We start from the raw sequence: 24,428 nt of genomic DNA, 5'->3' as shown, positions 1-24,428 counted from the left end.
GCAGCTCAGGATACAGGAACAAGATCAACAAACCGTTCAGCAAGGCAGGATCCATTATTGGCCTGACCCCTGACTCATGAGAACAGGGTGTCTACAGGTCGTCTTAAAATGTCTTAGATTCAATGTTGCAACAGTAAGGCCTTAAAAGTCTCAAATTTGATTTTGTGAGGTCTTAACTACTACAAACATTTGATCTAATTTTATTTATCCATTTTTAAATTTCTTTTTGTGAAAATGAGTGAAGCCATTGTTTGTAAAAGTCCACACTTCTAATGTTACAAAACTAAAATACCGTCATTTTACTCCATACTTGCACTTACCTGTTGGCAAAATGTAGACTGACTTAACTCACTCTGATAACCATATTCCTACATAACACTGACCTCTGCACAAGACCACATATATACCACTTGCCTGCAGTGCTTAAATAAGTAAAACAAGATTTGTCCAAAAACCTTTCATAAATTTGGTTAAAAGGTGTACTTGAAATTGACCCTAACCCTGAAGACATTATCGTGGAGCAAAAAATAAGTAGGAAGCTCTGGAGTGTTGTGCAAAATGATGATCATCATTCAGTGTTTTAGCGAGCTGAAGAGCTCTGTTAGTGATCGGCTTGTTGTGTCCAATAAGTCCTTTGAACCTGCTGTGGTGACGTTTTTTAAGAACACTGTCACTGAGTGTTACAGTCACACTGATGTTGCACTGTTTATTACAATGCTGTGCTCTCCCCTCATTTTGCATTGCCATGAGTTGTGATTTGTCTCTCCTGTTGTCTCACTTGTTATCTGTCCTTTGCATTGTATTGTATCACATTACATTAACAACATCTAATAAGTGTTAAGTTCTTTTCTCATGCTTCCCTGTTGTTGTTTCAACAGAAGGTATAAATCATAGCACCTCCTTCAAATTTCATATTAACTGCTCATAAGTACAGAGACAGAGCAGCACCACAGCTCTACTGCACACACACACCTGCAAGAATGTCAGCACACACACACACACACGTCTTGCTAAAAGCAGAGTCTGACTTGTTAATCTAATTATTTTGTGGTGAAGAAATAAAACCAAATTAGTTGGTGGCTGCTGGATGAAATCCAGAGTGAAACCTTTTGCAGATCACCAGAGGCTTTTATGTTTCTTTAATTTTCCAAGATGAACACCTGAAAGTCTTGCAATTCAGTTTTCACATCACAACAACAAAACATAAAAAGAATATGTTTTTAAATCTGCAGCTCAGTTTCTGTCGTCTCTTGTCTGTCTGTCTGTCTCTGGTGATGTCATTGATGCTGTAACCTCAGCCGTCAGCCTGGATGCTGCTTCAAAGCAGAGAGCTCATTAAAATGATTGACAAAGATGTGATTCTAGTATAAGACCAACAAAACACCTCCTGCCTCAGGGCTTTTTTTTTTTTTTTTTTTTTTTGCTTTAACCCAAGAAAGAAAACAGTGGTTTTCATCATTTATCAATCCGTTCTGCATCTGATTATTTTCTGAAGTAACTGAAGAATGATTTGGTTTATAAAATGTCAAAAAAAAAAGTCTGTTATGATCAACGTGACGTATTGGAATCAGGGCTGTCAAGCTATTAAACAAATTAATCAAATTAATTATAAGCTCTGTGATTAATTATTCTAAATGAATCACATTTATCAACTTTTGCTGTAACAGAATTTAATAAAATGTCAATTCAAATGGATTTTGGACACGATTGTCCCCCTATCCTCTACTGCTGAAAATGGTCTGCAGTCCATTTTGTAAGGGAGTCAGTTAGTCGGTCACAGGTAGACTTAAGCGGGATTTATACTTGTGTGCAATCATTCACAGACAAACACTTGTCTTTATCTGGACACATTTTCCCCACAAATACAACATGCTAATGTTTTTAGCACAAGCCTATGGCATTTTGTATTGTAAAACTTAGCTTAGCAGCTAGCAGACTCTTCCTCTACTCATATGAAGCCAGGGACAACAGCAACATTTAACAAAGGTAACGTTACAAAATTCAGCTCCATTACAACTCACAAGGTTCACTGAAAATCAACTGTCTAGGGCTGTACCCAAATATTCGGATATTCTAATATTCGTTTCTATGGGTAGGTGTTCGTTATAAAAATTTGGTATTCCTTTTTTTTTTTACATATTTTTGTTGGTGCTAAATGTAGTCTTTTTGTTGTTGGTCAATGTAGGTTATCAATAAAAATAAAAATTTTAAATTGCATTGTTAAAAATGTGAAAGTATAGTATCACCTACCAACGGAGCTTGTGTGCATGAGCGCATCCGTCTGAGGCTGTGGATCAATGCCAAGTTTTACCACTTTATCACTATTCCCTCTAACTTGTAGCTGTGTTTTCGTTATCTTTTGAATTTAATATGAATTATGAAACCATTTTTGTCAACGTTTGTTTCCCCCGTTTTGTACAATAAATTATTGTTTAAAGTTTCCACAAGTTTCTTTTGGAGTGCGTGACACAAGTGTGTTTTGAAAACGATCACGGACTGTCACCTGCTCAACGCATCAGTACCTTTGGATGCCATGACAGTAATAGCCAATAATGTCAAAATATCATTTACAGACCGATTTAACAGACGATCACTGCTGCCCGACCCGCAGGTCCATTTGCGGGTGCCGCGGGTTACAGGTCGACCCACGCATCACTACTCAGCTCAGTCTATAAAGGCTGTGCTTGTTTCAACGGTTCCGATTTAATCAGAAGACAAATTAAACAGGATGACTAGCCAATGTGAAAATCAAAAGAAAGCATAGAATAATGTACTGAAGGAGACTGTTGTGCCATCACGTTTTTGTGGTTTGAGAGCAAAGATCCGGTCGCTGCTGTGCAAAACTCTGCAATACAATTAGGTCCAGTTCCCTGCACAGTCGCCACCTTGTGGTAAAACATATTCATGAATGCTCATTTAAACTATTAGTATGGGCTTATTTAGATGCAATAGGCTAGCTTACCTCTATTATAATGCTCAAATATGTTTTCAGCTCCCCACAGATTTTTTATTTTATAATTTTTTGGGTCAAAAATGGCTCTTTTGATAGTAATGGTCGCTGACTCCTGATCCAGACTATGTTCCTTTTTATACATGGTATTAACATGCGTCTTGGTTGATCTGAACACAAGTTGACAGAGCTAAAAATGTGTAAACAACCAGCGAGACACATTGTGATCCAATCACTCAAACCACTTGCTGAGGTGGTCTGGGGACGCATTTGACCACATATCTTTTGTAGTGTAAACACTAATGCGTCCTGATGCGTCCCCAAGAAGGACTACAGCATCAGTGCAGGACGTGGTGGTTGTTTTGGTAGCGGCACGCTAATGTCTGGGTCTTTAGATGTGTGTTAGTTTTCAGAACTTGTCGAAACAGGAGGGAAACATGTGGATGAAATGAGGAAATGTAGGGAGAAATAGGACAGTGATTTATTATGCCACTGATGAGTTCTTTCAGTGATTAATTATTCAATTCAGCACGGAGCGAACGTGCTGTGAGCAATACATAACAGACAGAGACACGTTGTGGATTAGAGTAAGATTGATGGCGAGGAGTGACAGCAGACATCCAAACAGAAGGTCTGATTAATAGAGATGAGGATTAAGCTGAGGTTTGAATATGCATAACGTCCATAAGCTCTGTCTCTGGGAGCTTTTACCTGGAAACAATGACAAGACTGGCCGTCACACACAAAGCTCCTTTGTGCTTGTATGGAAGCAATTGAGACAATCACAGTGGTATACAGACACACACACACACACACACACACACACACAAACACACAGCAACTGCAGATTCCATCAGTATCCAGGAAGCTGTTGACCAAGAGGAATGTGTTTCTCCGACATGCAAAACTCCTCTTACATAAGCTCCATCACTAGGATCAGCCATACAGTCGACTAATGGGCACAAACAGGAGCACAGTACAATCTCTGATGGTTGAATCTGGTTTGGGCGAGTGGGGGGAGGATGTATCAGGACACGCAACCCACAGACAGATGGTCTTGGAGGCATATAGACACACACACTGTCTCTTTACTCTCACTTCGCCAAACACATGTACACACACCTCTCAGACAAAATGCACAGCAGTCAAACAAACAGGCACGAAATGCTCGCTTATGTAAGAGTTTATGAAGCCGCCCGAGGACGTCACACAGACGCTTTGTTGCTGGAAATGGGACAGAAACGTACAGGCGATATGGGATGACACAGGGGAGGAAGAAGAGTGGGGAAGACAGATGCCTGTAGGTCCACACACACACATACACACACACACACACACACACTTCAGCCCAGGCAACAAATAGTGAAAGCAGAGATAACGCTTCACCTCTGGGAATGTGAGTTATGTGACAGGAAGTCTCTTCTGGAGATTTGGATTTGACTGGATCAGTGCGACTGCTGGTCCGTCGTCATACTGTAAAAACACGCGTGGCTTAAAAACACCAGCTGCCTTCCTCATTTCTGTAGGTCTCCTGACACAAACCCCAGCCAGCAAATGCCACATGTGTTGAAGCGCGGACGTTAAACATTCACTGTGGCGCTGGAGGTGCACACAGAGCCACTATAGAGGTTTTACTTTAGCGTGTTTGCTGTGGTGCTGTGAAAACAACAGTTTGTGGGGTGTTACATGCTGGACTATCTGTTTACTGGTAGCAATGACTTCCTGGAAATAGACAGTATGCAAGGTGTACCAAGGTAGCTGTGCTGTGCCATATGTCAAATTTGTCCAATGTTCCTGTTTCCCCTCTTTTTACTCATACTTTCATTTCCTTTTTTCATGGAGCTATATATACGTATTCAGAGCATTAATGTAGCAGCAAACCACTATTTGCTACGTGAAGATAGAGCAGAGTAATGGCGTTCTGAGGAGTAAGTAGTCCAAGCTTCTCTGTTCATTGTTGTGGTACAACGTTACAGCTGTGCATGCATGTTAGTGTATGTGATTCCAGTGTGTGTATCCCACAGGCTAGCTCATCATCTCTGCACTGCACTTAAACAGTGGTTACTAAAGAAAGATGGGAAAACAAAGGAAACTTTGTACTATCACTAGAGGACTGGGAAAATTTAAATTAAAACTAAAACTAACATTCGCTCTAAGACTCAAGATGGATCAATTTGAAAAATGCTGGAATGGATGGATTGATTTCATTAGCCTACATAGATCAGACTTCAGGTTATAATGGAACATCATTTGTAATGTAACCCCCATGTTTTTTCTATGCTACACACCCCCCTTTATTTATTTATTTATTTTACTTTACCTCTATTTTTAATTCTCTTACTTTCTTTTTCTGTTTGTCCAATTTGTACTGTTTCAGTGGTTAAAAAAGTGTACAAAGTATAGCACTCTGTATATGTTGACTTTAAACATAATAAAAAGATAATTTAAAAAACAAACAAACAGTGGTTACTGGTGATAATGGGATGGTTTCATCGTGGAAGGGTAGTGCCCATCCTCCAGTCAGCTCTGTCAGCACTTTGGCCACGGTTAGCACTGTTGGTGCTGCAGTGCCTGAAATTCATTTATAAGTAACACTAACATTTCGGTCGGACTGGACCTTCGTCGAGTGATGACGAAGGTCCAGTCTGACCGAAATGTTAGTGTTACTTATAAACTGTGAAGTTGAGCAAAAGCAGTGTGCGGGATTTTCTGTTCAAAGACTCAGATGATATTTCCTAACGCACCTGCATCTGAGACAGCTGGATGTGCAAACATCTCTCTTAAATGAAAGAAATTTTTCACAAGGGGGGGAATTCTCCACTTATGCCGTTTTTCCATACACTTGCTGGCTTGGCTTGACGTGGTTTGACTCAGCACGTCAGCCCAGTGTGGCAGGGATTTACATCTACATTAAAACAGGGCTACCCACTTGAAGGTGTGTCTAGTGATAATGTCGATGACATTTAATAGTAGCAGGCTGATCCATGGCCAAAGATCTCCCGTCATTTTGCAGTGTTTTATCATCAGCAGTAACTTAAAGGGATAGTGCACCCAAAAATGAAAATTCAGCCATTATCTACTCACCCATATGCCGAGGGAGGCTCTGGTGAAGTTTTAGAATCCTCACATCCCTTGCAGAGATCGGCGGGGGGAGCGGCTAGCACACCTAATGGTCCAGACTAACGTCCAAGAACACAAAATTGAATCCACAAAATATCTCCATACTGCTCATCTGTAGTGATCCAAGTGTGCTGCAGCCCCAACATAAAAAGTTGTCATATGAACTCTGTTTTTAGCCTCACTGTAGCCTGTAGCTCTGACTGCTTCTCTGTGCTCCGCGCTCACGTGTGCGTGCCTGCGCGAGACCAGCGAAAGCATGAGCTTTGCTCACCTGTGTTTACATCACGTGACACGTGCACCGCAGGGGGAGACAGCAGTAACCACAGAGCTAAAAGATAATTTGCACTACGGTCTTTTAGCAAAGGACAGCCCAACATGTCTGAAGACTTTGAAACTGAGGAGGAACAGCATTTCCGTATTTGTTTGAGCCCGAGTACACGGACGGAACTCAGGCTACTGGACGAAGCAGCCGCCGCAGCTCATGAGCCTAACCCTCAGCCAGCCGCAGAATACCGGAGTCGAGCACTGGAAACCTGGTGGTGTAGTTGTTTCAAATGCAAAGCAATGCCAACGGATGAGGAAAGTCTTTGCTGCTCAGACTGGGAATTGGCGATGCCTGCACTTGAGAATCTGGACATCAGTACTGACGAGACTGCTGCTCTTCAGAGACCGTGCATCACCGATCACCCTGAGTTTCCAGCACTACTGACCCGTGGTGTTCTGGAGACATTTTACTTCCCCAAGATCAACTGGAAGAAAAGGCAGAGGCCAGATGGCAGGCTTTCAGAGGAGTAAGTCATTAATTTCTACCGTAGTTCAGGCAGACAATGGTGTTTGTCTCGGATATGTGGTTACTGTTGTCTCTCCCTGCGGTGCACGTGTCACGTAATGTAAACACGGGTAAGCAAAGCTCATGCTTTCGCTGGTCTCGTGCAAGTGCGCACATGTGAGTGTGGAGCACAGAGAGGCAGTCAGAGCTACAGGCTACAGTGAGGCTAAAAACAGAGTTCAAATGTTTTTCCAAACAACTTTTTATGTCGGGGCTTCAGCACACTTGGATCACTACAGATGAGCAGTATGGAGATATTTTGTGGATTCAATTTTGTGTTCTTGGACGTTAGTCTGGGGCGCCGTCTGCCATTAGGTGTGCTAGCCGCTCCCCCCGCCGATCTCCGCAAGGGATGTGAGGACTCTAAAACTTCACCTGAGCCTCCCTCGGCATATGGGTGAGTAGATAATGGCTGAATTTTCATTTTTGGGTGCACTATCCCTTTAACACAACTTATATACTGGTTAAAACCAAGATTCATTCAGTCATTTTCCATAACCGCTTATCCTGATAAATGGTCGGGCTGGAGCCTATCCCAGCTGACACTGGGTGAGAGGCAGGGTTCACCCTGGACAGGTCACCAGACTATCACAGGGCTGACACATAGAGACAGACAACCATTCACACTCACATTCACACCTACGGACAATCTAGAGTCACCAATTAACCTGCATGTCTTTGGACTGTGGGAGGAAGCTGGAGCACCTGGAGGAAACCCACACTGACATGGGGAGAACATGTCGGAGCACCTGGAGGAAACCCATGACAGTAAAATAAAGTAAATAAAGTAGATATCTGAAAGTATAAATTGGGACACAGGAGAGAAACTAAATTCCAAACCACAAAGATTCATTGAGAAGCTATAAAAATACTATGAGCTGAACACAAAGAGACTTTTAAAAACGTGCTTCTCTCTGGTCTCCTGCGCAAACAGCAGTCGAGGGTCACAACAGAGGCTTGTTTTAGAAAGTAAAGGGGGATAAGGGGTATCCGTCAGGGTCTGGCTGTGGTTGGCAAGACGTCAGTGCTTCCCTCTTGGAGGTGATCTGGCACACTTTTGGCCAGACTCCAGAGACAGTTGATCTCAGGTGCAGCTCTGCGCAATTCAACACGTTAAAACTGACGATGGGAACGCAAATTTGCACGGCTAGATTTGACACCAGAGGTGCCAAAGGAAAAGCCCTACTAAATGCTTCACATAGGGGGTATTTATACATTTTAGGGGGTGGGTGGTGACTGTTTATGTTTTGTAACGTTGCTGGTAAAAGGCGCAGCACTGTACATTTTACAACAACCCACCAGTTGGGGACCACTGGTACAGAGCTTCATTAACCACAAATCAAGTCCCTTCTCCATACCTGTCTCCTCCTCTGAACCCTCCCCCTTTCTCCTCCATCAGTACATGCACTACCTGGCTCACTCACTGCTGCTACTCGCTCCAACCTCTCACCCTTCTCCCTCCATCCCTCCATCCCCCATCCTCTTCCTCCTCCGTCCACCCTCTGCCTCCCTCCACCTCCAAACACTGCACATCTTTGTGAGATTCAGTGCGACCAGTGTGCTGGTCTTTGTCCAGCTCCGAATTCTTTACATATCTGCGCTTGGCCAGGCAGACAGACAGGGTGACAGGCAGGCAGACAGACATGTATGCACATAAACAGAGAGACAGACAGCATCCTGCTGCTGCTTAGGGGATCTCCAAAGGATACTAGTGACATTTCTTCTTCTTTTTCTTTTTAACATTTTCAACTTTAAATTCACTGACTCGTTATTAGCATAGGACGAGGTCTGGAAATCATATACAGCAAACTGTGCCCAAAGACTGTTGACTCATTCACCTCTGGAGCTGAGCCATGTGTTCCCCTGCTGGCTAAGACCCCATTAGAGCTATATTTCCTCTATCTCCCCCTCTGGATTTCAGCTATGTGATTAAATAAAGAATAACCTACTTGAGGTGGATATTTTATTTTTGGCAAAACTGAGTTAATCTTGTTTTTTTCTGTCTGTCTCTGAACATCTTAGCTGCAGAAATCTTCCCTCTAGACTGGGGCTGTGGAGGTTATTGATGGCTCACATCCTGATTTAAAACCTCATGTGGGTCGATAGTGTGTGCGTGCATGTGTACTGTGTTGTGTGAACTTCGATCCGGCCCTCTGTCTTATCCGTCATTTTGACAGGATGAAACATTTCTTCTTATTCGTATAGTTCATTATCGTTTCCCTGCATAAGTGTGTGTGTGTGTGTGTGTGTGCCCTCACAGCTCTCATTGTGCTCGGCCTGTATGGATGCTCCTTCAGCTCGGCTGTCTTCATGCTTCGTCTGCTTTATGCAGCAAATCCAGACTTTGCGCAATACACTGAGCCAAAATGCAGAGAGAAGTCTGGGCGTGTTATATTAAGCTAAAGTTAACCAGGACTGAACAGGCCCACTTGTACTTGATTTGCAGACCATACCAAATCTTCAGCCGCCCAGCACATGTTATTGCCATTAACCATCAAAACTGTTAGTGTTTAGCTGATAGGACTTTAAGAGCAGGGGTGACTCAGCGCACAGAAAGCAGAAATCGAAGCCGCATGCTGCAAATAGCTGAGATCAATGGCGGAAATGGGACCAGAATGTTACTTGTGGTCAACCTGAGCCTGCTTCTTCTTGTCTGTCTGTCTGACTGTTTACCTGCCATGTTGTCTGTCTGTGCTCAGGCTCGGTGACCAGTTCTACAAGGAGGCTATCGAACACTGTCGCAGCTACAATGCCCGTCTCTGTGCCGAACGCAGCGTGCGCATGCCCTTCCTGGACTCGCAAACGGGTGTGGCGCAGAACAACTGCTACATCTGGATGGAAAAGTGCCACCGTCAGCCAGGTGGGAAACAGTCTGATCCACTGAACACTCATATGGCTTTAATATATATGTAAATATTTATGTTCTGAATACTGTAGATCTGGTTTTTGTTACCATTCCTGCTTCATTTAAGGAATAGTGTGATATTCTGGGACATATGCTTGTCACTTTCTTGCTCAGAGTTACAGGAGTCGCTGGTTAGCTTAGCTTAGCATAAAGACTGGAAACAGTGGCAAACAGCTAGCCTGGCTGCGTCCAGAGTTTAAAAAATCTTTTTGTTTAATTGTACAAAAACTAAACTGTACTGTCAAACCATAGACTGTACAAAATAATGGACGTAGCCACCGTAATGCCACCCATTAGTTTGTGGACCCTTGTTTAAAAGCCTTGTGTTTGGCGGTTTGACTGTCGCCATCTTGGATTTTTGAGGCCAGAAGTAACTAAATTTGGAGAAGAGGGTGGAGGTAACCATAAGGGGCTGTGTCCACCAAAGTGCTTCAGGTCCGTTCTCTGTCTGTGGGACAAGTGACTTTCACAAACTTAAAACTAGGGCTGTGCCATATCATAATGTTCACGATAATACAGATATCATTTTTAATATGGTATGAAAAATTCATATCTTGATAATCACAATATTTCGACTTGTTGACATGTGATGGAATACTGTTACCCACGGCAACAACAAGCATGGCTGAAAGAGAAATTAATACCAACTCTGCAGTGGTTCCAAACAGAGGAGCAGCTTCAGTAGTGTGGAATAAACTGTGAATGTCTTATGAACAGCCCCGGACTTCTCAGACTCTTTTAGTGACTTACTGCTCAGAGGGAACTCATTCAGTGGCTCCTCTGGCAGCAGCACAGCGTCTCTCCCTCTCCTCTCTCGCTGTGCGCACACGGGAGTCGGTGTTGTCAAGTTATTTTGCCTTAAACCTTTGGTAATGTAAACCTACGTGACGCCCGCAGCTCGACAAAAAACTGAGAGAAAGAAATGAGAGATAGTTTTTGTTAATTTTTTAACTGAATATTAGAAGGCAAATTGTTGACATGTAAAACTATATCACTTATTTTGTTGCACATCTATGTTCTTGATTAATAATAAAATGTTCTTTTACTAATTTGTCATGTTGGGAAAATTACCCTGAAATATTGTGATATTATTTTAGGGCCATATCGCTCACCCCTACTTAAAACACACGGAAATAGTGGCAGCTATGGCTACACTACGCTCTGTTAACCTGGGGTTACGCCATGGTTACGTTAACTAACCAACGCTGTCGCTGTGGTAACAACTTGTTACCACCTGTCACTCAAAGTGACCACGCCCTTAATTACGCATACCTTTAAGCCTTTTATTTCTGCTGTAAAGTTGGACACTTTTACATGGGGGTCTGTGGGAATTTACTTGCTCTTGGAGCCAGCCTCAAGTGGCCATTTGAGGAACTGCAGTTTTGGCACTTAGGCATTTGCTTTATTTTTCAGCCCCGGAGGTTATGTGCCGGACTATTCCTAGTGATTTCCTGGAGTCTTGGAAACCATCATTGCCAGGCAGCCAATATAGACACCATGAAATCTGACATGATAATTAGTGAGCTTTAGAGCGGCTGGTAGACAGATTTTATAGACAGCTGTTTCTCCATTTTCAGTCCATATGCTAAGTTAAGCTAGGCTAACTAGCTGCTGGCTGTATATTGAATGCAGAGTGGTGTCAATCTCCTCATCTAACAGAAATGCTGAAATGCATAAGAAAGATTTAATTTATCAATCTCCTCCCTCAATAAAAGTGAGTCACCCCTTCCTACAGTTAACACTTGATGATTTATCCTGAGACATGCAGTCAAAGTGCACATCTGTGTCGCCTGAACAACCAAAGGGAACAATCTGCTTTTTACTGAGAGCTGGACACAAATAGCCTGTCCTCCATCTTATATGCAAAGCCCTTCAGGCCACACCCTATACTTTGTGGCAGACCTAACTCACATTATATGCATTTATTCTGGGTTTATCCCTCCGCCCCCTCCTTCTCTTTTTTTTTCTCTGCTCATATTGACAGAAAAAAACACGCTTACTTCCCTCCATCTCTGTCCTCTACCAAGCTAATGGTGGAATATGATTAGACACAGATAACCAAAATATTTTAGGCACAAGACGTCTGCTTGGTGTCAAAGCAAAAGTATTTAAATTGCTTTTTGGAGCAAAACCATCCTCAACGTGAAGTCACATTTCTGATAGGTCTGACAAAGTTCCCAAAATTCCAAGTTTTATAAGAGTTTCTGGAACCTGGCTATAAGAGCAGGAGTTTTCTGAATATGTGGACCATTAGTCTGAGCACTGAGAGCGGGACATATTAAGTGTCAGGAAAACAAAACCAGTCCACTGTGTGTATTTCTGTGTGTGTTTTTGTGTGTGTAGGGGTCTCAATGCAAGTTCTGTTAAAGTTGTAAGCCTGCCAGTGGTTGTTAAAATTCTTCCTGTGTGCCTGTGTCTCTGCATGCGTGTTCGCCTATACATATATGAATATGTGTATGTGTGTGTGTGCAGGCCAAGCAGCAGGACAGATGTATACCTACCCTGCTCGTTGCTGGAGGAAGAAGAGGCGACTCCACCCTCCTCTGGATCCCCAGCTCCGCCTGTGTGAGCTCAGACTAGGTAAGACAAACAGCACATACACACACTGCACATTGACATTCATTGCACAGTGATGGCTGCAGCAGTATTGACCCACAGTTACACAATGAAAGCTGCTGAAACTGGTGCATCCGCTCCTTTTTGCACTTGCGCCACCGTCACCTAAATGCACATGTATGTTGTGCCCTCTGCGCAGAGAGCTTAGGCGTGCTCAGTGGCGTTAATGTTCGCTATCTGACCATCTGGCTCTGGTTAGCCCCGTCTCTCTCGCCAGGTCTCCAGGTTCATTCTCTCCCCTGAATCAATGCCTCCTCTCACTGTTCTCTGGCAGTACACACACACACACACACACACACACACACACATACATAAGCGCACAAACACCCCCACACATGACTCTCGCTCTGTATTGCAGCACAGAAGCACCCTAGCTGGGCCTCTATAATCATTTGTCCATGAGGCATTAGAATGTAAGTGAGTCTTATGAGGTGGAAGTGTGTGCATTTTTTATGTGCATGCATATGTGTGTGTGTGTTATGGGGGATTTTAGGAAAGGAATGCCTCAGGAACCTGATAAGGGGGGAGAAATAAAGGCGAGTCTTTGTTTCGGCTTTGCCACACTATTGTTTCCCCCTCGCTGTCTTCCAGACGCAATATAATACTCCAATACTCCAGCTTTAAGCATAAGAGTCATTTTCATGGAAAAGAAAGAGAGAAGAAACTCCCCCGAAGCGACTAACTAAAGGGAAAGAGAACTAGCGATGTGTTGTAGTTAACAAGAGCAGGAAAAAGCCTTTGTAGGGTGAAAGAAAGAGTAGAAGTCTCCAGTTTAGTTTTTCAGAGATCCATTTCTGCAGTTTGGCCCAGATATCTATCATAACACGACAGAGGAATGTGAGTGCTCCCCTTTCAGGCTTTTGGAAACGCTTTATGTTTATTTAATGCTTCCTGAGCAGAGAGGTTTGTCTGTGCATGTGTGTGTGTGTGTGTGTGTGTGTGTGTGTGTGTGTGTGTGTGTGTGAGGATACACAGTCACAAGGTTGCTTTGAAATAGTTTTAAACCAGAATTGTTTTGTACAGTAGATCCTCGGCTTTTTCTTCATGTCACTGCTCAACTTGTGGCCGTGCCTCAGCAGCCATTTTGCTTCCATCAGTATAAACTCCCTATTTAATCTGATTTAAAAGGCGAAAGTAAAAAGAATAAGAGCGAGATATTTTTGTGATACTCAAAATGAATTTTAAGATTAACAAAAAGCAACAAGCAAGCACTTTGAATCCACTTCTTTTATAGTAATTTTTTGTGTGTTTTTCTTAGTTCATGTCTCTTAACCTTACTCTGTGGCAGTGGCTAGTTTTTAAAGATTATTTTGGGTGGTGTAATTAGGTTCATTTTGTCTACTCACAATAATTAAGTGTTAAGTGTCTTTTTACCAGACAATGAGTTTTTAAGGAGATGTAGTTTACCTTGACATGTTTCGACTGTCACTTCAGTCTTCTTCAGAAGCGTCTTCTTCAGAAGCGTCATCTGATGTGCGTCATGACGTGTCAGCTGGTAGTATCCTGGAGGCGTGTCCAACCTGGCAATCTGACAGATTTGCCAGGCTGGTCTGCGAGCGCATACAGAGGACAATGAAAAAACACAAAATAAACGCAGTAGTAAAACCTCACACAAAACTCTGCCAGCTTTTAGTTCACCCAAAAGACAGGATAAATACGGACAAAAAATGCAACGTAATACACGAAATCCCATGCATAACGTGTGACAAAACATACATAGGACACAGGAAGAAGCTTCAATACAAGAAAAACAGAACATAAAAAAGAATGCGAAAAGGAAACGACAGGATGTCTCACAAGATCACAAAAAGAACAAGCAGAGCAGGTGAACCTAAAATCAGCCATATCAGATCACTGCAAAAGAAATAATCATGTCATGGACTGGGACAACGCAAAAGTCAACGGATCATAAAGCAAAAAGTTCAAACGTTGGATCAAGGAGGCCATAGAGATCAGGAGGCGGGCCAGGGACACCATCAACCAGGATGAGGGGGCTTTCATGCTGTCGCACACCTGGGACTCTGTCCTCCAAAGAACACCGGGCGGCAGGGGGGCGTGACCAGCCTGGCAAATCTGTCAGATTGCCAGGCTGGTCACGCCTCCAGGATACTACCAGCTGATAAAGACACGTCGTGACGCACGTCAGATGACACTTCTGAAGAAGACGCTTCTGAAGAAGACGCTTCTGAAGAAGACGCTTCTGAAGAAGACTGCAGTGACGATCGAAACATGTCAAGGTAAACTACATCTCCTTAAAAACTCATTGTCTGGTAAAAAGAAACTTTCTACACTTAATTATTTTGGGTGCTTTTGCCTTTAATTGATAGGACAGTGCTGAGTGTGAAAAGGGGAGAGAGAAAGGGGATGACCCATGGCCGCTGTGGCAAGGACATTGCCTATGTACGTGGGACACCCACTGAGCCACTGGGTGCCCCGGCATTGGCCAGTTTATATTACAGGGTCACTCCAGTGAATACGTTTAGCACTTCCATAAAGTTTAATCCTGATGTAAAATTCTGGCCATTTTAGACAGAAGCACTCTTACTTCCATATGATGAAAACGGGCTGCCAGTCGTCAGGCTCAAAGATTGGCTGCCAGCCTCCTGTGGTATGCAAGCACAGCACAGCTTGAGCTTATCAGTGGCTTTGAACAACACCAGGACGTGGGTTTGATACCTCTCTGCCTCCTTTATGCATCTTTGCATCTTGTTTACATGTGTACATCTCGCCTGTGCTTAGCTGTTTTTACAAACTGAAATTGAGTCGCTACAGCCGTTAAAGTGAAACTGATCTTCAACCAGCTCTGTCATCCCAGTTGAGAGCTGGTGGCACCATGGTGGCACTGGGGAAAGCCCAACACTAGGGATGCACGAGATTGGATTTTTTGCCGATACATAACAACTCATTTGGCTGATAACTGATGCTGATATATCCACTTATTTCCCTACCTAACTGTAGTGATCATCAAGTCTCGTCTGGAGTGGAATTAACATCATATTATTCATTCCTACTCTTATCATGACGGCCCACCAGCAGATGGAGACGTTAAATACAATGCTTTTCAATGTATGTAATATTCATTCATTGTGCACATTAAGAAAAAGCATGTTGGCCGGTTCTCATAATTTATTTTAAAGCCGATATTAGGTGATACCGATGACGTGCCGATATTATCGTGCATCCCCACCAAACACCATTCATCTGTGCACCCTGCCCACACTGCCACGGCAGAGCTGGTTGAAAACTAGCACAGTCGGCAGACCTTGGGGCTGGGGATCTGATCCTGGACTTTATAAAGAGGTGGCAACTAGGTGCCAGATTGTTAGCAGCACTCATCCAAGAGGAAGCTACAAAAATCGTGGACGCAGCGTCGGAAAAAACCCCCCACAAATATAGCTTAGGAGAGTGAATCTGGGGTTGTCTTTTACTTTCACTTTTTCTGGCGATGTTGACAAACAGTAACTGAGTTTTCTTTGCTTTTTGCCGGAACATTCAGCATCACATTCACTCCACCATGTTTAACCTGGAGAGTAAAAGGGGGGAGGGTGAGGAGGTTATAAAGGGGAAGAAGGATGGGTATGGGTAAAGAAAATGGGGGAGAGGTAAGCAAAGGAAGGAGGGATTTGGTGTAGAGGAGGAGAGAGTTTGTCAGCAGAGAACAGAGGTGAAGGAGGAGGCATAGTTTGGGGAGGGGTTGGGGTCGGCCAGGTTTAGGGACTGTGGAGAGGGAGGAAATGTCTTGTCAGTGCCAGCAAGTCAACCCACACAAACAGACAAAGAAATGAGAGGAGGAGGGAAAGGAGGAGACCCAGAGGTACAGCAGCTCTGTATTCAGTAAGAACATCTCACAGCCCACTGCCTTATCACATCCCTACTTTCATTCTGTTTTCATCCCGGTGTTAGAGTTCAAAGACGAGGACAGAGAGTAAATGCTGCAGCCAGTTCATCTCCACGGAAATGAAAAGAGGGAGAGGAGGAAAGATAAAAGATAAAGGAGAAGCAAAAACAAAAGAAAAGACAGAGAGAAAGGCACTAGAGATATAATTCAGGCCCATGAGCAGTGTTTTTTAGTTTGGTTCATTATTTCCTCCTCTCTAACTGTGCACCTGGTGCCACTGTCACTAACACTCCCTTCACATCATATACAGAGCAGCAGAGGGAACACTTACACAGTGTCCGCTGTGATACTGATACTTTTTATCTGCTTTGGTCAATTGGCGTTCAAGAAGCTTTTTAAGTGTTTTCTAAATACTCTGACCATTTTGATCATACATCAGAGTTACTGCCTCAAGTGAGGGAGTTCAAGTATCTCGGGGTGTTGTTCACAAGCAAGGGTGGAATGGAGCGTGAGATGGATCGGCAGTTTGGTGCGGCGTCTGCAGTGATGTGGGTGCTGTGCAGGACCATCAAGATGAGGAGGGAGCTGAGAAGACAGAAGCTTTCAGTTTACTGGTCGCATGGTCATGAGCTCTGGGTAGTGACCGAAAGAATGTGATTGCAGATACAAGCGGCTGAAATGAGTTTCCTCCATGGGGTGTCTGGGCTCAGCCTTAGAGATAGGGTGAGGAGCTCAGACATCCGGAGGGAGCTCGGAGTAGAGCTGCTCCTACTTGGTGTCAAGTTGAGGTGGTTCAGGTGTCTGATCAGGATCCTCCTGGGCGCCTCCTGTTAGAGGTGTTCCAGCCACGTCCCACTGGTAGGAGGCCCCGGGGCAGACCCAGAACACACTGGAGGGATTATATATCTCATCTGGCCTGGGAACACCTCGGGGTCCTCCAGGAGGAGCTGGAAAGTGTTGCTGGGGAGAGGGACGTCTGGGGTGCTTTGCTCAGCCTGCTGCCCCCACAACCCGGCCCCGGAAAGGATGGATGATTAACTATCAAAAGAGTTTTATAAATGAATTAAGGAGGAACACCTGCCATCTCAAATGCTTTTTTCCTTCTCCTTGCCTCCACAGAAGCCGAGCTGGCCCCTAAGCGCGAGGCTCCCCCTGGCGAGGCCACAGCCTTGGAGGCCCTCCTGAGGGGGGACAACCTGGTGGAGAAAAAAAACAGTATCTGTAAAGAAGAGGAGACGTTGCTGGAAATACAGGTATTTAATGATGTGTTCATTATGAACAGTACAGTTGTCTGTCTCCTTGTTTTACTCCTGAACTTCTTCATACAGTTTTTCTTACTTTTACCGAACCCTCCTGCTGTCTGTCTGTCTGTCTGTCTGTCTGTCTGTATGTCTGCCTGTCTGTCTGTCTGTCTGCCTGTCTGTCTGTATGTGTGTATGTGTGTTTGTGCTCTGCAGAGAGTTCTGGAGGCGGAGGAAAATGGGGACGGTCTCAATGATGACGAAGACTTTGACCTGGATACTCCAAAGAGAAAGAACAGAAACAGAGGCAAAGTGAGTGTCACAGATGGAGACACAGAGGCACACACATGTTTGTGTGTGTGGTGTAAAAGCGAAAAGTAACACAGTTTCATCAATGCAAAATCTATTAAATGTAATTATATTTTATTCCTACAGCATCTTCTTTCCATTGAAGCAGAAGTATGTCGGATTATGTGAAACTTGTGCCACATCTTAAAGGTCCCATATTATGAAAAGTCAGATTTCCATGTTTTTTAATTATAAAGTAGGTAAAGGTGCTCTTAAATACTGTGTATGTATCCAAACGCTCAATCATTAGAGAAATGCACACAGTCCATATTCTGTAACTGCGCCTTTTAACAAGCTGTCAGGACTTTCGTGAAGTTGTGATGTCACAACTGTACTTTATAAAGATAAAAGTTCCACTGTAGTGCCATTACAGTCATTCCTCTGGCTGCAGTGACAGCGCAGAGACGGCAAAAGCGCAGGCGTTGAAGACCTGGAAACACTGACCAATCAGAGCAGACTGGGCTTTTTTGAGAGTAGTGGCTTAAAGAGACAGGCGCTAAAACGGAGCGTGGGTGAATACATGTATATTCAGAGAGACAGTATGAGGAAAGTTAAGTGTTTTTAGACATTAAAACGTGTCAACATGTTCGAGCAGGCACTCAAAATACAAGTATGACCCTGAAAATGGGTGTATAATGGGACCTTTAAGGGCTTTGTTTCATACCAAATGATTGAAATGAGCATTTGTGTGGAAACGTTGATACATGGATTTTGAAATATCAAATGTTTGTTGTGCTTCAGAACAGAGGATCCAGTCGTAGGAGGACAGAGCCTGTTAACATGGACGACCAGGACAAACCATACGTCTGTGACAGTAAGGGAAAAGAAAGCTGCATTCTTTCTACATCATGTGATCGGTGTCTTTAATGGGTTTTTTTACATGCTAGTTTACCTAAGTTCAGAACCACAGTGTTTCCTAAAGCTCAAGGAAGTGAAGAAAGTCTCCACTCATCGAATTTGGCTAATACAAAAGTTAATCCCTTTAAGATGTTTGTCAGGAAACCGCACTCTATATGCTTGTTCCAGATTGTTAGATTATGTGTTTAGACACCTGATGAATCCAGCAGAAGAGTCATTCTCTCTCGTCTTACAGTGACAGCCCGCCTCTCCTTCTGCTCTAAGAGCTGTCCTCTGCAGCATGAAGAAGAGTTTGTTGTTAATCCAGACCTGACTAGCATGCCACTTGCGTACTTGGACAGGAATGGATGCGGATGTGGACAGGGATAGCCTCGTTGACTGGGCCTCAAACAGATGAATCTCATCCTCATTTTGTGTCTTGTGCTGTCTTTCCTTTATCGTTTGCTTTGTGTCTTCTCTGTTCCAGATAGATACAAACAAAAGCATAACTCAAAAAAGGCTGAAGAAGGTATCTGAACCTGTCGCCATCTTCTTTTTCTAGGGGCTGCCGTGAACTGTCTTTATGATTCGCCTCTTTTTTTTTTTGTGTGTGTGTGGGAATGGCTGACTGATTGCTAATCCCTTGGACATATCTAACGCTTTAAATGCTGTATGCTAGTCCAGGTTCCTGAGTTCAGTGCAAGCACTGCATGACACTAACGCTACGCCGCGTGCTTTAATGCTTGCTCATTGCAAGGCATGCACCAAATGATGCTTAAGCAGCAGCAGCTCCACTAATGTCGCACCGAGGGATGCATGTTTTCTTAAAGCCGCACTAGCTGTGATGTGATCCGCAGATGTAGCCATTGTAGAAGTGTTTGCACTGGGTGGAATCTCTTCACATGTTTTATATGGGTATGTTTTAAATTGTGGGATTGGATTGGCGAAGCTTTGCAGCTTTGTGGTATAATATGCAAATTTGTAAAGTCTGAACAGAAATAACAGCTGTATTGGGGCGTGGGAAGGAAAGCAGCAGAAATATACAGTATAATAAGAAGCTTCTATGATGGCTACAACTCTAATGTGCTCATCAAGTTCTCAGTGACCCAGAGATGCGGCAGTATTACACGATAGATCCTGTTTTTTTTTATTATTAGCACATAAAATGCTCCCAAACCAATCCTGTTTTTATATGTTAGATTTGTGACCTACAAGGCTTCACAGAACAGCAACATTAGAATAAAAAGTGTCTCTAAATAATCTGTACTTAGGAACAGTTGAAGGTGAACCTTTAAAACATCTCATGCCATGTCTCCATATCGATTAGTTGTTTTACGACCTGTGTATTTTTCATTTCAACTGTCTGTCCTGCCTGTTGTTCCGCCTTAAAGGGTAACTTCGGTATTTTTCAACCAGGACCTTATCTTTTCCATGTTTTTGTGTCTAAGTGACTAATGGTAACAACAGTCTTTGAAAGTGGTACAGTACTAAGCAAAGAGGCTGCAGCCAGTAGCAGCGACACAGGCTGCCATGTAACCACTCTGGGCTTTTGAGCACCGTCATTGTACATCCTCTAAAGTCCCGTTTCCACCAAACACTTTCAGTATGGTACCTTTGGAACCAACAGTAACCCTTCAGACATGGTACCTAGACCCTAGCCTTTCCACTGCAAACAGTCCTCTTAAATGTGGGCAGGGCTGTTGTCACTCACTGCTCCGTCCAGCACTCGCTGTATTTCCTCATCACTGGTGACACAGATGGAAGTTAACGGTTCTTTAACCGCCTGGAAAACGTGAGGTCAGGCGCTCCTCTGTGCCAGCTTTCAAGAGCATGGTGGCAGGTTGCATCTGAGGTTTGCGAAGGAACCTTAACAAGCACCGTATCATAGCCTATTTACCTGAAATCCTGAGTGCAGAGGGGGGTATTGCACTCAATAGTTCAATAGTTTAGTGTGGTTCCAGTGTCAGTCTTTGGGTGGGGTGGGGGAGTTGATGGCTTTGACGGCCTGGGGGAAGAAGCTGTTAATGAGTCTGGTTGTTCTGGCTTTAAGAAAGCAGTATCTCTTTCCAGAGGGGAGGGGGGAGAATAGGGAATGTCCGGGATGAGTGGGGTCTGTGCTGATGTTTCTGGCCTTCCTGAGAAGTCGGCCAGTGTAAGTGTCTTTGAGGGGGGGCAGTGTGGTCCCGATGATCTTCTCTGCGGTCCTCACCACCTGCTGTAGGTCCTTCCTGTCCTCTGCAGTGCAGCTGGTGAACCACACTGTGCAGCAGTAGGTCAGGATGGACTCGATGGAGGCCCTGTAGAAGTTAACCAGCAGTGGGCCTGGGAGGTGGGCCTGCTTTAACTTCCTGAGGAAGTAAAGTCACTGGTGGGCCTTTCTCACCTGATAGGAGGTGTGGACAGACCAGGTGAGGTTGGCTGAAATGTGGAGACCAAGGAATTTAAAGCTCTCCACCCTCTCAACTTCCTCTCCTTTGATGGAGAGGGTGGTCCACAATAATTTCCTTGGTTTTGGCTGTGTTGAGGTCCGGGTTGTTATGGAGGCACCAGTCTGTCAGGCGTTCGACCTCCTCCCTGTAGGCTGACTCATTGTTGTTCCTAATCAGTCCTACAATGGTGGTGTCGTCAGCGAACTTGACGATGGTGTCATGGGTGAAGAGGGAGAAGAGGAGGGGGCTGACGACACACCCCTGTGGTGTTCCGGTGTTCAGGAGGAGTGTGGAGGAAGTGCGATCTCCCATCCTGACTGCTGAGGTCTGTTCCTGAGGAAGTCCAGTATCCATGCGCACAGTGAACTGCCTCAGCCCAGGTTGCTCAGATTCAGGACCAGTTTTGGGGGATGACTGGGTTGAATGCAGAGCTGAAATCCACAAACAGCACATTGGTGTTGCTCTGGTCCAGGTGAGTGAGGGCTGTGTGGAGCGCTATCATGACAGCATCCTCTGTCGACCTATTAGTTCAGTGTAGTCTCTATATACAGACTCTACATTCAGTGAATGTAGAGTCTGTAGGCAAACCCCGGAGATCTTGCCTCCGGAAGAAGAGCGGAAGAGCCCTGGTTTCTGGTTGTAGGCTGTTTGTAGTCCACGTGATATTGACCAATCACGTTTGAGCCGGCTGCAGTTGTTGCCAGGTTAAACGCTTCGTGCGGTGAACTAACGAGGCGGAACATAATTGGCGTCACTGCAAACTCTGAATCCATCACAATGGTTCAGCATATTTACTATTTTATAAACAGAAGTCGGAAACGGAAATTCACCTCCTCAAACCGGAATGCCAAAAAATCGGGGGTCTGCCCCCAGAGGCTGTATCGCCGTCTGCCGGAAGTCAGACGCCGAATACAGCTGATGGGTTCCGAGAATGGTTCGGTATGCAAACTGATGTTGGTCAAGGTCACCAGGGATGGCAGACTTGATGGAGGGGAGGATGAGTCTGTTCAAAGTCTACACAGACAATATTAAACTCATAAAAACCATCTTGGTTTGTCTTTCCACTGTTCCAACAATCACCAACTCTGGTTTGGTTAAATAAACCCTTAATTCACTCAGTTAGGTGTGAAAATATGCTGGATCTATACATGCTAAAATTACAATATATTTGAATGGAGTCCGGTGGGTTTGGCCACAACGATTTTGGGGTTGTTTCTGGTTAAATAAAAAGGATCTTACTCTTCAACAAAAGGTCTATCTCTGTAGGGATCCTTACCATAATGATGTCCAGCTCATGAAATCATAATCAGAGCCTGTCGGTGGCAAAAATAAACACTTTTAGTTGACATAAACTGAAGGTTCGCATATGCCCTGAGTGGTATAATGGCTGCCAGCTGCAGTGGTCTAGCTCAATATTGGGACAATTTAAAACTTTGTTGTTCCCATTAGTCACTTACACACAAAAACATAAGAAAATAGAGTCCAGGTTAAACATAAATACCAGAGTTACCCTTTAAGTTAGCCATATTTGAAGTTATTAAAACTATAAAAACATTTTCTTGGCATAAAATACGTAACAGATAAAACTTCTTTCTTACTGTCTCAGCGAGAGTAATATGGCCTCTCAGTAACACTGTCTAATGGTTACATCCCAAAATGCACTTGGTGTTAAGGTTGCTATAGTCAACAGCAGTTTGAAGTTCCTGCAAATTGTCTCCGACACCTTTCATAAAATCTGTTAAGGCAGTGATGACAGATGATTTTGAGCAGACTCTTTGTCCACTGCTCTACAGCACAAGGTTTTTACGAGTTACTGATGGACCTGTGATGTTTTATCTGTAGTCTGTGGAAAGCGCTACAAGAACCGGCCTGGCCTGAGCTACCACTACACCCACACTCACCTGGCAGAGGAGGAGGGCGAGGAGGAGAAGGATACAGAGATGCCTCCGTCTCCTCCACACAGCTCAGACAACCACAAACGTAAGCTGCTGCCTAGAATGTAATTACATAGACAACAAAGAGTTTCAGTAAGTGCTAGCTGGGGACAGAAACCCCCCAATGCACACACTCACACAGCTTCCCAAATCACAGTTTATGATAACGTAGATGGCCTCAAGCTGTTGGAAAATGAATGGCAGCTCATGTGTCCTTCAGCTTACATGTGTGTGTTCCTGCCGACAGCTCAGAAGGCTGCGGATGGCACCATCATCCCCAACGACTACTGTGACTTCTGCCTGGGAGACCAGGACTCCAACAGGAAGACAGGCCAGGCCGAGGAGCTGGTGTCCTGCTCTGACTGTGGACGATCCGGTGAGTCCCAAATCTCCACAGCATGGAGGGTTTCCGTCAAAGCTTCAGGTTCTTTGTTGACGTCAGCTTTAGATGTAGAACACAAGTAGTGTTAATGGATTTTAACGAACAGTGATTTCATTAGGACAGCAAGAAAACTCCTCTTAATAATACCATTTTTATAAAGAGTAATAGTATGAAATTTTGGGAAATACGCTTATTCGCTTTCCTTCCGGAAGCTAGGGCCAGGAGACGCTTACCTTAGCTTAGCTCAGCTGGCCTGTCCAAAGGTAACAAAATCTGCCTGACAACACTTGAGCAACTCACTTAATAGCACGTTGTATCTTATTTATGGATGTTAATTTTGGTTAATTTTGCTTTTGTTAGCCCAACACCCTTTAATCCGTAACTAACTGGTTATTTAAAAAAAAAAAAAAAAAGTAAAATGACGTGAAACACAAGAGGCCTTTTCTTTTACTTGGTCACTCCATTGACTTTATGAACGAACTTTAGTGCCACATTTCAAAAGCTTTCCATTGAGAGGTCTTAAAATTTAAATGTTTGGTTATTTAATTGTGTTGCCTTTTATTTTATTTTCTGTTGGCTTTGTTGACAGACAGCCAGCTTGCCGAGTTAACGTGCAGAAACGTAGTGCCCACCCTCAGGTCTCCATTGGTTAGCTAGCTGCTCTGCACTGCACACCAGCCGGGCAGGAGCTAGCTAACAGCGCCACTCATTTGGTGATAATTGCCGGTAATGCTGTCCCAACCCATGGTTGCTTCAGAAAAATAGCAGCCACCCTTCCAACAGGGTGGGAGCTAGCTAGCAGCGCTGCTTATTCTGCAACTACCGCTGGTAATGACGTCCCGCCACCGGGACAGTGTTGGTATGGAAATACAGTAGCCCCCCTCTGGTCTCCCCCCACATGCCTTTTATTTTATTTTCTAATGACCTTGCTAACGGACAACCAGCTAGCCGCGTTAACATGAAACATAGTGTCCACTGCCCACCCTCTGGTCTCCACTG

The 24,428-nt window shown here is 44.1% G+C and overlaps 1 protein-coding gene across 8 annotated transcripts in view; it reads left to right on the top strand.

Annotated features, from left to right (window-relative positions):
- dpf3 (double PHD fingers 3) overlaps nt 1-24,428 on the top strand; it is a 42,008-nt gene that overhangs the window by 4,448 nt on the left and 13,132 nt on the right. For 6 of the 8 annotated variants that reach the window (XR_013493115.1, XR_013493114.1, XM_033648799.2 and 3 more), the window contains exons 2-9: nt 9,599-9,759; nt 12,277-12,384; nt 17,378-17,511; nt 17,716-17,811; nt 18,589-18,661; nt 19,172-19,213; nt 22,956-23,093; nt 23,295-23,423. Coding sequence is in view for 6 of the 8 variants with exons in the window: in XM_033648799.2 (XP_033504690.1) it covers nt 9,599-9,759; nt 12,277-12,384; nt 17,378-17,511; nt 17,716-17,811; nt 18,589-18,661; nt 19,172-19,213; nt 22,956-23,093; nt 23,295-23,423 (881 nt within the window). In the remaining 2 variants the exon portion in view is untranslated. The remainder of the gene's footprint in view (nt 1-9,598; nt 9,760-12,276; nt 12,385-17,377; nt 17,512-17,715; nt 17,812-18,588; nt 18,662-19,171; nt 19,214-22,955; nt 23,094-23,294; nt 23,424-24,428) is intronic. The other 2 variants (XM_033648800.2, XM_078173635.1) reach the window with 1 other exon arrangement.

Source organism: Epinephelus lanceolatus, chromosome 13 (genome assembly GCF_041903045.1).
Source record: "Epinephelus lanceolatus isolate andai-2023 chromosome 13, ASM4190304v1, whole genome shotgun sequence".
In the NCBI taxonomy this organism is placed as follows: Eukaryota; Metazoa; Chordata; class Actinopteri; order Perciformes; family Serranidae; genus Epinephelus; species Epinephelus lanceolatus.
Note: the sequence above shows the minus strand (reverse complement) of the source record. Positions and strands in the feature narration are given on the sequence as shown.